A 15,620-nucleotide genomic window follows, 5' to 3' on the forward strand; every position below is an offset into this window, starting at 1 on the left:
AACACTGACCCAGTAGCCCACTTTCCTGCATTTTCCCCTCTCGTTCGCTGATCCCACACACTCACCCCAGACCAGGCGTGTCACAAGTCGAGAGCTTGCGTTTCCGGTTTTCTGAGCTGAGAGGCTCCATGGAGTTTTCCCCCAACCCGCTCATCATGAACACATATCAGCACCTGAGAGAAAGCAGTGCACACACACACACACACACAGACATAGAGACACACACACACAAATAAAAATTGTAGTCAGAGAAGTGATTACATAGTCCCCTCTTAGCCTTTTAGCTCTTATTATAAAAGTAATTGTGAAGGCAGGAATGCGTGGCAAGCATCTTTTTGAACTCAGCAAAAATAATAAAGGCAGGTTGTAAACGGATAAAGTGCAAAACAGTACACAGCAGGGTAAAATATGCTTATATCATGCAAATCATATTCTCCTTGCAGAGACTGACAAACATAAACATGTCTCGTCGGCTGCCTCCTCCTCCTCCTCCTCTTTTTCTTATTTGGAGAATATGAGAGTAAGCATGTGAGGCTGTTTGTGTGTGTGGGCCTGTGCATGTGTGAGTTCATCAGCTCGCATGGAGCATCCACGCGTATGTGCGCACACATACACACAGAGACACAGGATTAGCAGTGTCTCTGATGATAAGCCACGCAACACAGCTAACCCCGTTAGACAGCCGTCTGTCTCCCATAATGCATCACATTTTGTCTCCAGGAAGTGAGCTGATAAAGGTTGTGGGGATGAGCGGCAGATGGACTGAAAAGGAGGAGGAGGAAGAGAAGGGAATAGAGGGATGGAAAGGAAAGGAAGAAATAAGGAAGGGAGGGAGAAGCCAGTGCAGTGAAGTGAGCTCTGATTGGTCATTTTCTTTGCCACAGTGACAGCAGCTGACACTGGGGAAAGGTAGGAGGGAGGGAGGGAAGAGAGGAAAGTAAATGAAGGGGAGAGAGAGCACAAATATAGTGTGAGACAGAAGAATTGCAGAGGAAGAAAAAAAAACACATGGGGGTGGGGGGGAATCAGAGCAAAAAGAGGCGGAGGCAGTAGGAGGGAGCGGACTGAGAGAAAGAGAGATAAAGGCATGTCAAAGAAAGACAGGAGGGAAGGGGAACAGGTGAAAGGAGGAGGATTTAGTAACATTCAGACAGTCTGGAGTGTGTTTTGAATGCATGTGTGGCACACAGAGTGGGCTGAAACCCTCCCATACCCCTCTTAACCTTCACAGCCAGAGCAGCTTTTTCATTCCATTGATTACATGGTTATCCTCTGACCAGAGCACTGCCTCTCCTGCATAGCAAATCAGGCCAACGGCAGGGGAGAGACGCCGGCCTGTTATTTAATCATCATGCGCCATCATCTCTGGTGGGATCGGAGCAAAACCATCTGATTGTGTTGGGTTTGATTTTTTGTTTTTGGACAGAGAATGTCCTAGTCTTCGGTCATGTGAACTTGGCTTGTGAGAACACCTTTATACTGAGAAAGAATCAATATGAGGACTGCTTTCACGCATGTCTGCAAGACCAGGTGAAACACAAGTGTATTCTCTTGCAATACAACAACAGGGAACACTCTCCTGAAAGAATGAGATGCTCTGAAATCTCACAGATACTCTTGCTCAATCCCTCCCTCTTTCAAATTTCTCTTTTAATCTCTCCCTCGAGTCCCTCCCATCTAACTGACTGACTGACTGTCTTAGTGCCTTTGTCTGCTTTCCTACCTCTTCTTGCCTATCCTACAATCTACCTCCCTGCATGCCCGTCTACCTGCCTCCCTGTCTGCTGCTCTTCGTTAGACAAAACCCCCGCTTGCTGTTGTCTGATGAAACCTACCACGAGGGAGAGGAGGAGCAGGAGAAGCAAAAAAGCAGGGAGGGGGAAGAACAAAGTCAGGAGGTTTCAGAACTTGAAGAGCCAAAGCAAAGTGTTCGGGTGAAACTCCTTCTTTGCTCCTACGCCACCCAAGCCCGCCCGTTCGCCTGCCTGACTGCCAGCCGATTGATGGAGTTCTCAAAGGGGGAGTTGCTCTAATTGCAGAGTGAATGAGGCAGCCCCAGAGAATAGTTGATTAGGAGGCTGCTGAATGCCCCAGGGAAATGGGTCACCTCCAGCCTGGCGCAGGCCGCCCGCTTTTCCAGTGCGGGGAGAAAGTCAATTACACGCCACAGGCAGTGTGGGCCTGGTGGCAGAGAGGCAGTGGGGCTGCTGTGGGTACAATACAGCAGCAGGGGGCAGCAGGACTGAGCCACGTTAAGAAGGAAATGGAAGAAGGTGATGGCGTTATTGAGGGCAGCAAGAGGAAATGGAGAGATGGGCATGAAGATGGCAATTTGAAGGAGACAGGGCTGGAGATGTGAGGAGGAGTGTACAGAGCAAAATGCAGACTGTAAAATGGGTTCCCTGCACCTGGGTTAATGTGCAGTTCTAATCTGAGTATTAGAGAGACTGGAACAAAAACAGTTCCAATTAAGATGATGTTGTCTTTGAAAAAGAAAAATTTTGGCAGAAGAAGAAAAAGCAAGCAAATTAGTTAATAAAACTTACAAATATTCAAAGAACTAACTAGGAACAAATAGCACAATAGCAAGATTCTGATGGAAAAACTCACCCAGCCTAACAATATGAATGTTAAAAAATAGTCAGATCATGCCTACTAGAATATTATCTAAGGAAAAAGCGCTCGAGTCATTCGAGGGAGTTGTGGGAGAAAACAGCACTGGTCATAGTGACTGTTCCATAACCAAATTCATAATCAGATTTTACAAATCCACTGCTTCATATATGCAGCCAATTGTTTAAAGCCTAATTTATGGTCTCAATGATGCACTTAAATATCACAGAAATGCACTTAAGTGCAATCTCCCAAAAAGCCAAAAGAAACAGATGGAAAACAAAACAAAAAAAATTACAAGGAGAAAGAAGTTAGGAAAAAAAAAAAAACAAAACAAGCAAGAACAAAGTTTTTTTTTAAATAAAAGTATAGACAAGAATCACAAATAATGGCCACTGTGGACCACTGGTTTCACTCCACTGTTATAATTTCTGACTTCTCAGCAGTAGGTGCTTAAAGAGTAGACATCATTAGCAGTTGTTCCACATATTTTTGATACTGCCTCCAGGTGATGATAAACAGCTACAATATGTGGACATCGGCATGCAAAGCTCTGAGTACAGACTACTCAATGCTAAATCATACTGCGGCTTCGGTCCCTAATCCAGATGTGACAATGTGTTCAGTGATACAGAGGTGTTAAGAGGGTGGTATACTCTTTTAGAAATTTTTGTAAGATGGTCAAACTGCTTCAGAAAGCCCCAAAACAATTTTTGGTATCAATGAGAAATTACGTAACTGAAGATCTGACACTTTACACCCACTTCGCCCAGCCATTATCCAAGTGTGTGGAAATAAGCAGTCAACATCTTCCTTTTGCCTCAAGCCCCCTTTTCTTCATTTCTTATTTTCACTTTTGAATCTCACTCTATATAATGACTGTCTCTTATGCTGCTGTTTGTGTGGTAGTTGTTGCCTTCTGATGTGACTGGGCAACGTATTATACATTTCTTTTCTAACTATACATCTGCTCTCTAGAGAAATGTTGATACTCATTAATTCTTATGCACTGCTTTTTGGAGAAGGTTATTAGAAACCCTGCATGGTTGAAAAAAGGAAAAGTCAAAGGAAACTGGGATGTAAACTTGGAGTAGAAATGAAGAGAAAGGGCTCCTCCATGACACAACAAAGAGTGAGCCAGAAAAAAATTTAATAATAATAAAAAACCTTGCCCATAATCTTACGTTCACTTCAGTTTATAGAACCTAGATTTAGGAGTCTAAGCTTGCACCTGGGTTGCACTTCATGAGAAATTTGCATGTTCTTGCTGTGCCTGCAAAGTAGTATGAAATAGCAATGGCTTTTTAGGGACAAATAATGGCAGGGCAAAAAAAAAAAAAAAAAAAAAAATGTAGCTCCTGGTCATTGGAAAGTCTCCTCTTCTGCTGACAGGTGAAAGTCAGAGCACCCATGCAGGCAAGCAGCTCTGAACTTTGATATCAAGTCTGACCTGGTTCTCAACCCTGATCTTGAACTGAGTGATTTCAAGAGGCCATCACCTTCATGCTGAAGAGTTGACCCACATATTATATGGGTCATTAGACGAGTGAGACAGGAGGATCATTCAGGTCAACACTGTTGTGGCATAACTTGGGGTGAAGCTAAACTCCTGAGGTCTGCTAAGGGACAGTAGCCTGCCATTAACTCTGGAGCCTGGAGCCCAGTGGGAGCACAGAGTGTATAGCTTTATGGTAAAACCAGAGGAAACAACTCATCTCATAAAACTGAAAGCATACAGTCCAGTTGACTAGTAAGAGATCTAATTCACACACTTTCAAAATATCCCCTTAAGCTTGGAACAGACCTGAAGAACAGATTATTTAGTCTTGGCAGCAAGAAAGAAGCACATAATCCATTACAGAGAAAATGCAGACACTGATGGTTAGGCTACAGTCAAAGCAACATTGCTAGGCAACTGTCAAAATCCCACAATTCCTGCACATTCTCATGAGTTCTGAACACAAATTGACATTAATGAGAGTTTACTTTTTTTAAAAAAAACCACAATCCATGTAGCAAAGAGAAAAAAAGTTGGATGAGATGATAGATTGTAAACCCCACAGAGAGAAGGAGGTAGGAGAGAACACCACGGACTCTTAGCAGATGCTCAGTGGTTCTAATAAGCTGATGGACTCAGTACTAGGTAAAATGGGCAAATTTTCTTCTGCTGTTTGTGGGTTTTTATGCATCTTTAGATTCACCTTTTTGGGGCCATTTTTTGTTATTACTATTTCTGTCCCTTGCACATACAGTACCAGTCAAACATTTGGACACACTCACCCATTCATATGAATCAGTGTATCCCAACTTTTAACTGGTACTGTATAATGTCAATGTCATAACCTTAATTAGGACGGTGGGCAGAGACTGGATCAGAAGACAAACAAACACCACATACTGCTTTTGTCTCCTGGCTGTAAAGGCCAACAGACATAATGTATCCATACCTTAGATCAACACTTTGTGTTGAGGATTTACTAATGAACTGACAGAAGATGTTCATAGTGCCCAGAGGGAGATTCAAGTCAGATCACAAGGACAGGGCATTTGTCTATTTCATGTGACCTCACTCTTTTTAGTTAAGGGGAGGGATGCTGCATGGAAGGAAGCTGCCTGATGCGTCTGTTCTTTGTCACATTAAGCTCTATCGAGTAAGGGACTAAGTTCAGGGGTATAGTGAATGTGTGAAAACAACTTACAAGACATCAAGCTGAGACATCAAATTGATATTAAAATCATTTATATGTTAAAATGACAAAAATGCACATGTGCCTCTTTTCCAGACCGTAACTGTTCCTAAAGGTTTTATCATTTCATGGTCATTATCATACAGCTAAAGGACAAGTTTGGTTGTTTATCCTCTTTTGCACAGGGGAAAAAGCTGGAGATGGAAGGATTTCATCTCCCCTAACTGCTCTCGATGTAAGACACTAAGATGCAGTTGTGGTCAGAAGTTTACATCCAATCACCATGGGCATGAATTTAATAGCAATTTGGGGAGTTTTAATGATTTGTTTGGACTGTTGTTTTTCTAGGGTGGAATGATTGTACAGCATACATTTTTAATGACTTTAAAAAAGAAGAAGTGGGTGCACAAGTTTAAATTCATATTGGATTTTCTCGAATCCACACAAAGTGCTGTTATAGTAAAGTCAATGAACAAGTGTGTGAAGTTTGGTGGGTTTAGTTTGAACAATATGCATCTATGGTTTGAATTTGAACATCCTAAGTGAGCTCGGTCTCGAGTTATCGGGTTTTTCAGGAAACTTGACCTCTGATTTTTGCCTTTAGGTCAAGGTCCCTGAGATTCAAACTCGACAGAGTTTTAGTAGATGCATCCGTAGTGCGAATTTGAACAGCCTAGGTCACATTGTTCGAGTTATGGCCAATGTTAACGTTTTCTTGGAACTAGACCTCTGACCTTTACCTTGAGGTCAAGGTCGCCAAAATTTGAACTTGTTCAAGATTTTTAGTAGATGCATCTATGTGGGAATTTGAACATCCTGGGTGAGATCGTTGTCAATTGATGTTATGGCCAATGTTAAAGTTTTTGTAGACCAGACACTGCCGCCGACCCTTAAAGGCTATGGCAATACCTCGATGTTTTCCTTGAAACAGAAGCTAATAGGTGGTGCTGTAGGTTCTGCAATGTCTTTTGAATTGACAATGCCAGGCCTATTAATGTCTCATTAGCGATCATGATTTACTACAACAGGTAGTTTCTCTGCCAGTATAAAAACAAATGAATGCTGGCCAGCACTCATTGGACTGACCAATACTCAGAACAACGGAAAAGTCCAAGGAACTCAGTGAAGATCTAAAAGGAGAACTGTAAATTTACACAAGTTGGGAAGATCATCAGTTCAAACAATTGTATGTTCTTACATGTTATTACAGTGTGTCACCACTGTGCCAAGGTCTGGAAGAAGATCCAAACTGTCACCCTCAGATGCGAGGAAATTGGTTAGGATGTTCAGGAACTATCAAGGCGCAAGCTTGCTGACCAAGAAAGAAGTCCCTGCTCCAAAACTGACACCTTCAAGTGCAACTGAAATTTGCAGCTGCTCACATGGACAAGCCAAATGCCTCCCAGAGAATTCGTTGGTCAGATGGGCTAGATGATTAAACTTGGACACAATTTGGTGTTCCAACAAGACAATGATTTCAAACACACATCAAAACTGGTTTTGGAATGGATAAAGCAGGCTAACGTTAAGCTTCTAGAATGGCTTTCACAAAGCCCCAACCTCACCCCTACTGAAAATTAATTTGTGGACTACGCTTAAAAGCTGGGTCCGTGCAAAGACACCAACCAGCTAAAGTCGACCCTGTGTGAATTTGAGAAAATCCAAAACATATGTAAACTTCTGCACCCAATTCCTCTTTTTAAAAGTTATTAAAGATGTGTGCTGTACAATCATTTCACCCTGGAAAAAGAAAAGTTCAAAGAAATTATACAAATCCACAAATTACCATGACATTCATACCCATGACGACTGGGTGTAAACTTCTGAACACAACTGTAGATGCAGAGAGCAAAGTATGGTAGGTATTTGTGTGAATGGATGAATGCAGTGTAGTGTTAAAGTGCTTTGAATGGTCAGTATAATTAAAAAAGCGCTAAGTAGCCAGCCCGCCCGCCCGCCCATCCATCCATCCATCCATCCATCCATCCATCCATCCATCCATCCATCCATCCATCCATCCATCCATCCATCCATCCATCCATCCATCCCAGAGTCCTGATAACTTTACATTAACCAAATAGTGTTCACTCTTCCAATCAATCACATTTTTGGAATTTGCATGTATTCTTGCAATTTGGTGGAAACAAAATTATTTCCAGTAAGATGAGCATCACTTCAATATCACTAGTGAGTAATATTCGCTGACTCCATTTTAAAATGGATGAACAGCAGCTAAAAACTGAATTATGTTTGGGAAAGCAGCAAACAAAGTGGAGAGTCGACAGACCTCCCACAACACAATGAGTCACAGCAGTGAGGGGGAAAGAAGGAAAGAAAAAAAAAGTGCAACAAACAAGAATGAGTCGGAAAGAGTTAGTGGGGGAAGGCGTCAGGCAAATGGGAAAAAATTAGCAACAACAAATACAACCTCAATCTATCACCAATCTATGTTGTACATCATCTGTAGACAGGCAGGATTATTCCTGTCTAAACATCATTATAAATATCTTGGGATTCCCTAGAGCAGATTCAATGTTCAAGCTCTATTAGAAACTTTTACTGTTTGCCGTACACAAAAAAAGGCTCATGGTTAATCTTTTAGTTTATCTAGAAACTAATTCATTTGTCATCTCTCAAATGAGATAACAGATCTGTGGCGCTGGCTGCCGTCAAACTTTTCACGTGTTTGCTTGAACATCTCTCTTTCCATTTTTTTTCTTGACTGGAGGCGTTAAGACCGTGGCAACAGTCTAGCCAGAGTGCTTGTTGTTGGCGACAAGCAGGAGGAGCAGACAGGAAGGGAGAGAAAAAGGGAGCGGGAAGGTGACAGAGTTAGCGGGGCAGGCCTGCTTAGCCTGGGTGATGCAAATACCCCTGCTGTCGCCTCCCCCGCCTGCCAGTCTTTCATAATCTCTGTTGACAAAACAGAGGCACACGGCCCATGTCTGGCCATGTAAACTCACACAAGCAGCATGACAAGCTGCTTTAACTACTAACACAAGCTGCAAAGATTGTCTACTGGTTTATCCTAATAATAATAATAATAATGTAGCGCAAGAGCTACATCTCAGTCTCTACAGGCCTCAGTTAGCATGTTAAATTTTATGACAGTACGATTAGAAAAGGACTGAACAAGTATGGCTAATCTGGAAAGGCTGCCAAGAGAAAGCCTCTGCTCTCTAAGAACAACATGGCAGCACAGACTAGGTTTGCAAAGTTGCATCTCAACAAGCTGCAAGACGTCTGGAATAATGTCCTTTGGACAGATGAGATGTTTGGTCATAATGTTCAGCAACATATTTGGAGAAAACCAAAGAGAGCATATCAGCACAAACACCTCATACCAACTATCTGCACGGTGGTGGAGGGGTGATGATTTGGGCTTGTTTTGAAGACACAGGACCTGGGCAACTTGCAGTCATTGTGTTAACTACAAACTCCTCTGTGTACCAAAGTATTCTAGAGTTAAATGTGAGGCCATCTGCCTGATGCTTCATGTCATGTAACAGGACAATGATCCCAAGTACTGCAGCAAATCTCTAACAGAATAGTTTAAAAAAAAAAGAATTGCGGTGCAGCAATGGCCCAATCAAAGTCCAGACCTCAATCTGATATGGCTCTGGCAGGACTTTAAGAGAGCCGTGCATAAATAAATGCCTGCAAACCTCAGCTAACTGAAACAAATTTCACAAAGAAAAGTGAGCCAAAATTCTTCCACAATGTTGAGAGACTGATAAAGTCATATAGAAAGTCATAACTTCATTATTATTGCTGCTAAAGTGGTTCTACAAGCCACTTAGGTTTGTTACACACTGCTTCTGCATTCTGGCTTAGTTTGTGTTAAATAAATAATGACAGTGTAATATGTCATGTGTTACTGTTCATCTGTTCAGCCGTAGCATTTAAATAATTTTAGAAACTCGTCAGTGCCAGATTTTATTTTTTGTCCATGCTCCACCCCTTCACCTAGTTTAATACAATTCAGCTTAGTAGGATTTGCATTGCATCTTTATTCTTAGTGGAGGAACGTGTTATCAAGTTGAAGTTAAAAAAAAAAAAAACTGCACATAAGGAGGCAAATTCATTGAATGCTGAATGTGTAATCAGGCTGAGAAAATACCTTATTAATAAAGTGCAAATTTTCTATTACCATTTTTCTACTGATTTAAAGAGAGTTTCATGCCCATCCAAACCCCTGAAGTGCTTCAACTGCCCGTCACCTGACATTTATGCAGAGAAATCAACAAAGCTTTCACTGTCTTACTTTAACTCACTGTGAAAGAATCCTGGAAGTATCCTTGCCTCACCTCATCCTCCTAGTTTTCTTCTTGTTCAGAACCAATATCTCCTTTACTATGTCCTGGACTCTCCTTCCTCTACTTTCTTAACAACCTCTCTCCTCACACAGTCACTGCTGCTGTATGTGCAACAGCAGCGAGTTTGCAAAAACATGTGTGTGAGAATGCACGTGAACGAAAGAGAGAGTGTGGTTTGGTTAAGTGTGGGTACACTTTTGTGTTTGTGAGTGTGTGTGTTGTCGTCACCTGCAGACAGGGGTAAAAGATTAATGCTCTCTTTCAGCCTCTGTGGCAGGTAGAGCACAAAGAATAATTTGATTTCTCCTCCTGTCTCCCTCCTGTCTTCCCACTCTTCATTTTCTCATCTGCCTGAAAATCGTTTGCAGCCCTCTTTGTTTCCCTTGCTGCCACCACCACAACCAGTCTTTCTCCGTAAACTATTCCACCTTCCAATTCAAACACACATACACATACACACAAAAACCCCTCTATAAAACATTTGCCTCAAAACACACACACTGTTCTCTGCATTTCAGTGTTCAGGTCAGGAGGATGTTGCAAGAGTGTGGCAACAACAAGAAACTGTCTCTGACAAACCGCTCAACCTGAACCCGGCAGGCCGTTACCATGCCAACCGTATGGGATGTTAGCCCACCTTTCGACGGCGCCAAGATGATGGACGATCAGATCCCCCCTCCCCTTGTTCTGGGGGTGCGGTCCTATGTGGTCTGATCAATGGAGTCTGGAGAGAAAAGAAAAAAAACACACGCAAAAAAGTTTAACAATCACGCTCAACAGTGCATGTTCATTAGGCCAATATTAATGAATAACAAGCAGCATTATTAATCAGCAGCCTGAAGACACATGCACAGGAAGCACCATTAACGTCTTAATGAGGAGAAGAAACTGTGAGGGAGCCCAGCCTCGCTATGTGCCTTTGTCTTCATTAAGGCTGCACACGTACAGAGCAAACACACCATGGCTCCTGTGCATTTGCATTAACACACAGACCTCTCCCACAACCTGACCAAAAACACAAACACACACACACACACACACACACACACACACACACGCACACACACCCCTATACCTACAGAAACACACAAAAAGGGATGTTGAGTCACAAGTTTTACAGGAAGCCAAACAGCTGAAACCTGAAAGTGAAGACAGCATGTGATCCACAATTCAGCCACCCGCGCTAACTATAAAAAGTTAGAAGAAAAAAAAAAAAAGGTAAAGTGAATTGTTGCACATCTTTTGCTCTGAATGAATGCACCAGATACATAACTGGATATAAACATCAAGCCTTTATTAGCAAATATCCACTGTGCTGTATGGACTCAGAGCAGGAGCACATAAACAGACTAAACCGGCTAAAATCACTGCTGTAATCCCAAAAGCACATAATAGGCTAATTTGTGTCCATTTAGATCCTGATAAGAAACAATGTGTGTGCGTGCGTGTGTGTGTGTGTGTTCGTTCTTTGGCCATGTTGAGTTGTTGTAGTAGCTCAAGTGTTCAGTGTCTGAACAATCCAAGAAGAGTATCCCGTAGGGGTAAACAGTGCGTAACCATGGGGAACGCTGGGCGTTTCCATGACACCCTGTCATCAGTGAAGCACACCACCAGTATGGCTCATGTTCTTCTGTCCGTGGGTGTGTGTGTGTCTCAGAAAGTAGGCTTACTTTCATTCTTATTAAATAAATGTTGAGAGCATCGCATCAGAGGCCAAGTCTTTGTTAATCTCATGCCTATCAGCTTTTTTCTGCCATTTTACAGTTAAACTATAAAACACTCTTATTTTGCCTACTGTGATCTAGAGAAATTGCTTCTAACTGTAAAAAATAAAATGAAATACAGTGATGTTCTGAATGCTTTCAGTGTTATGCAAGTATTCCTACTGTAACTTTCATAAACATTTTATTAATGTAAAATTTAATTACTGTAGATTTATCTCTATAAAAATACCAGAAGTGAACAAGATCTAAATGAGCACACACACTGAATTCAGTTTCTGGTTGTTCTTCTGCTATGACAAGATATCAGCTTGTGTAGCTATTTAACTACTCATTGAACTGCATGGAAAGGCTTTTTTATTGCCATCAAAAGCTGAAGTTGGTGGGATAAACTAGTGACAGATTATGGAACCGAGAAAAAGGCTGGAGCCTATCCTAGCTGTCACAGGGCAAAAATAAATAAAATAAAATCAGGGAACACTATTGCCAGAGACAGGAAACCACTCACCCTCACATTCACACCTATAGCCCGAGTAAGCCAGAGTACCCGGAGAAAACCCACAAATGTACAGGAAGGACATGCAAACTCCACAAAGAAGGGCCCCAGCCAGCCCAGAGATTCAAACTCAGGACCTTCTTGCTGGAAGTTGACAGTGCTAACCTAACATGCTAACATTTTGACAGAATACAGTTTGCATAAAAGGGGCAACCACAAAACTTTGAGGTAGGCAACTGAAGTGATCATCAGCGGAAATGAAGCTACCTGCAGATGTACACATGGACAGAGTTTGGGAGTTAAATATGGTCAACTGAGAAAGTTAGGTTCAATATTACAGTGTTTTAAAGTGTGTTATAAAATAATGATTTGGCATCCCAAAACCTAATATTTTTAGACTGCTGAAAGCATTCTGGTTTGCACTTCAGCCCTCAGTTATATATTTTTGAACTGCTTTGTCTTTCTTTATGTCTGATGCACTCTGCCTCCAAGATGTTGAATTCAATACTGCAACCTCCTGAGGATGACTGACAGCCAGATGGTGGCCTGTTGCTAGCTAAACCTTAAACAATAACTCAAAATCACATTACACATGCATAACATTTAAAATCTGCTAAGGCAACATAATCAAAAGAACGATCACAATACTTCTAAATTACAGATTTTCACTTGAACATTGAGGCTTTGCGCTCACTGTGGCCTGAGTCTTCTTTATGTCATGTGCTAAATGAAGTAGACAAACTTGACCCAATATAATTTTGTGCAGATGAGTGAGGAGACAGAATCAAGAATCAGAAAAAGAAAAAAAAAACAAAAACCTCAGCATAATTGGCATTTACAGGATTTGACTATATTCACAAAGAACAGTGAATTATGGAACAAACTGTATTTTTACAGCAGATTGTTACAGCGTGCTGTGTAGCTGTGTTGTGTATGTTTATGTGTGTTTTGTGTGCCATTCACCATCAGCGACCTGACCGCTGGATGCACCCGTGATTGGGAGCAGATGGAGGCTGTCGGTGTGTGTGTGTGTGTGTGTGTGTGTGTGTGTGAGGAGGCAGGAGACAGGAGGAGGAGGAGGAGGAGGAGGAGGAGGAGGAGGAGGAGGAGGAGGAGGGGTGAGCGCTCTAGTTTAGGTGATGTATGGACTCTCACACACCAACAAAGACCCTCCTTCAACCGATGTGTTTCCTATTAATTGAAAGGAGAGAAAAATAGAGCCGGAGAATGACTGCTTAAGCGGGGAGAATTTATGGCTCCACTGTGACAAAGACTAACTGACTCGATTTTTTTGTGCAAAAGTTTGGGGGGGGGGGGGGGGGGTCGTTCTCTGTGCTGTGCACGAGCAGGGACAAGAGAGCCTTCAGTGTGATCATTATTGCTCTTTGTGCTCACTTTGAAACAGCCATGAAAACCAGAATGAATAAAATGGTAGTTAACTGCATGTGGCGCTGCTCATACTGGCAAAAAGCCTTGAATATAAAAGCAGTGTGAATGAGCTTAAGATTCAGAGTCAATGAAGAAATGTTGAGCTTAGGCCTTTCTACAGTCTGCTCTTCTCTAAACACGTGTCTGTTTATCTCCTCGCGCTCTTCAATTACTCATCACCACAAAGCTAAACAAGGCTTCAGCCTTGTACTGTATGAATGTTTGCTTGCTTGCCTTTCATCAATGCAACTCGAGCAGCACAATAAACATCTTATACGGCGGCATCTTCTTCTCGTTAAAGCAACTGCGCTTAAAGATGCAATAAAGATGCAGCCACAGTTCACAGTTTATAGGGGACGCTCGTACAAAAGCTGTTAACTTCATGAACATGATGTGCGCAGTGCATCACGAGCGTCACAAAAGGAGGTGATATTTACAACATAGATTTTGTCTGGGCAACATTTCTGCATTTTGAAGCCACAATCAGAGAAGCTGATTTAACTCAGTGGTCAGGCTGTTGTGACTTCTGAGGTTTCTTCCTCTTTGCTTGTTGCATGATACTCCAGAACCCAGTGAATCATTGTTTACTCGGCCTCCTCTTTGTTCCTGAAAGTCACCTCATATGGCCTTGACGCTGTAAAACCAGGTGACTGACAGACCTTTTTTTAAAGCTGCTAAAAATGCTGGTAATTAAAAGTATATAAAAAAAAAAATAACACTTTTGTTCAAATATCAAAAGTCAAGCCCATCATAATAACAATAAAAATAGTAGAAAAAAATACCTTTTAAAGTTTCCAGTTTCTCAGCTCAAACACCCATACACGGTGATCTACAGTGACCTCTCCGTCTCTTATGGCAGAGGCCCTCAAGCTAAAGCACGACAGACTACACCTTCATCTTGTGCTGTACTGCATTTTTGAACTTTAATCTAGTTTAGGATAAACAGAACATAAAAATATAGATACTTCCTCATCTGGTGTCTTAATGGCAACTGTAAAACTGCATGCAACCAATGAGAAGTCAGGATGAGATAAAGACGATAACACCACACGCATGCCTTCATCAGCTGAACCAGGCAAATTAGAAAGGAAAGGCATGCTGTCATGCAAGAAAGTGAAATATTCCCATGCTAGCAAAGTCCATTATAATCTGGATTTATATGAGACTAATGAATAAGTGTGTGATCTTTCTCCAGTAGATTAGAGGCCAGCAGACAAATAAGTACAACTAATAATTAAAAGAAGCCTACTGCAGAAAAAGGACCTTTGGGTATCAGTGGTCTAAACCAGTCGAGCAAGATACTAAACTAAACACTCCCATGGGGGGAGACCACATACAAAGTGCATAAATTCTCAAATGCATTAAGATAAAAGAAGTACTGACACAAAAGACCCAAATGTACCTGTGCTAGATATGGGACAGAGTAAGTAAGATTTTAGGCTTGAAAAAACAAAAATAAAAAGCCCTGTATTGTACAAATTTCATCTTTCAATGTGAAGGTGAAATTAAATGGCACAAAATTCAGGTTTCAAAAATAATCTTAGTGGGTTTGGTATTCACATTCTCTGCTGGCTGAGCCTGCATATTTTGATTTTCCAGAGCCTCGTGGTAAAAATCCAATCGTGTCAGTAGACTGACTTCAGTTAGACAAATGAGAGGACTGTTTTTTTTAATGCAGGGTTATATCACTCAGGGTTACATCACTAATGTAATGTGAATCCGCCTGAGGCTCCAGGTCAAGTTTGTAGTATCAAAAATAAAAAGCACTGTTAAAGCCTGCCTTCATATAAAACTATAACCAGACCCAAATACAGGACACAGCTTTAACTTTTGACAGGTAGCTGAAATAATAATAAAGTAAACTTGGACCTACTGCGATTGAAACACGATTGGGTATTTATAGCACTAAAATACAATTTTAAAAAAATACAGTAAACGTCTTTAATTTTAGTCACTTTCAATTTAGTCAAACTTGTGAACACAGTCAGCTTTAGAAATTAATAATACTGGCATGTCTACACGACTGAGTTGGTTACAATGACATGGTGTGTGTATTTGTAATACCTTTTCTTAATCATTTAAATCTTACCCCTGAGAAACACAATCTAACAAAATAAATAAAGCAAATATTGTAATGAATAAATGGCAAACTAACACTAAAGTGCATTTAGAGACAGAAACTAACTCAAACTCAACCCCACTGAAAACAAATATTTAAAATAAATAAATAAATAATACAAAATGCTGAATTCACACAAAATAACTCAGCTTGAAACTTTCACAGCTATCTATATTGTCAGGATTAGGATTAAAACACTATTTTAATTGATACAGGGCACAGCTTTCAGTGGCAGGCTTG

General features: G+C 41.3%; 1 protein-coding gene across 2 annotated transcripts in view; it reads right to left on the reverse strand.

Moving 5' to 3' along the window:
* LOC115782885 (nuclear receptor coactivator 3) overlaps positions 1 to 15,620 on the reverse strand; it is a 70,849-nt gene that overhangs the window by 19,104 nt on the left and 36,125 nt on the right. Inside the window, exons 1-3 of one of the 2 annotated variants that reach the window (XM_030733382.1) lie at positions 10,478 to 10,574; positions 10,254 to 10,340; positions 66 to 173 (exon numbers count right to left, since the gene is read on the reverse strand). In XM_030733382.1, coding sequence (XP_030589242.1) covers positions 66 to 157 — 92 coding nt within the window. In that variant the 5' untranslated portion in view covers positions 158 to 173; positions 10,254 to 10,340; positions 10,478 to 10,574. Of the gene's footprint in view, positions 1 to 65; positions 174 to 10,253; positions 10,341 to 10,477; positions 10,575 to 15,620 lie in introns of those variants that run through there. The other variant, XM_030733381.1, reaches the window with a different exon arrangement.

The sequence above is a fragment of the Archocentrus centrarchus genome, chromosome 7 (assembly GCF_007364275.1).
Source record: "Archocentrus centrarchus isolate MPI-CPG fArcCen1 chromosome 7, fArcCen1, whole genome shotgun sequence".
NCBI lineage: Eukaryota > Metazoa > Chordata > Actinopteri > Cichliformes > Cichlidae > Archocentrus > Archocentrus centrarchus.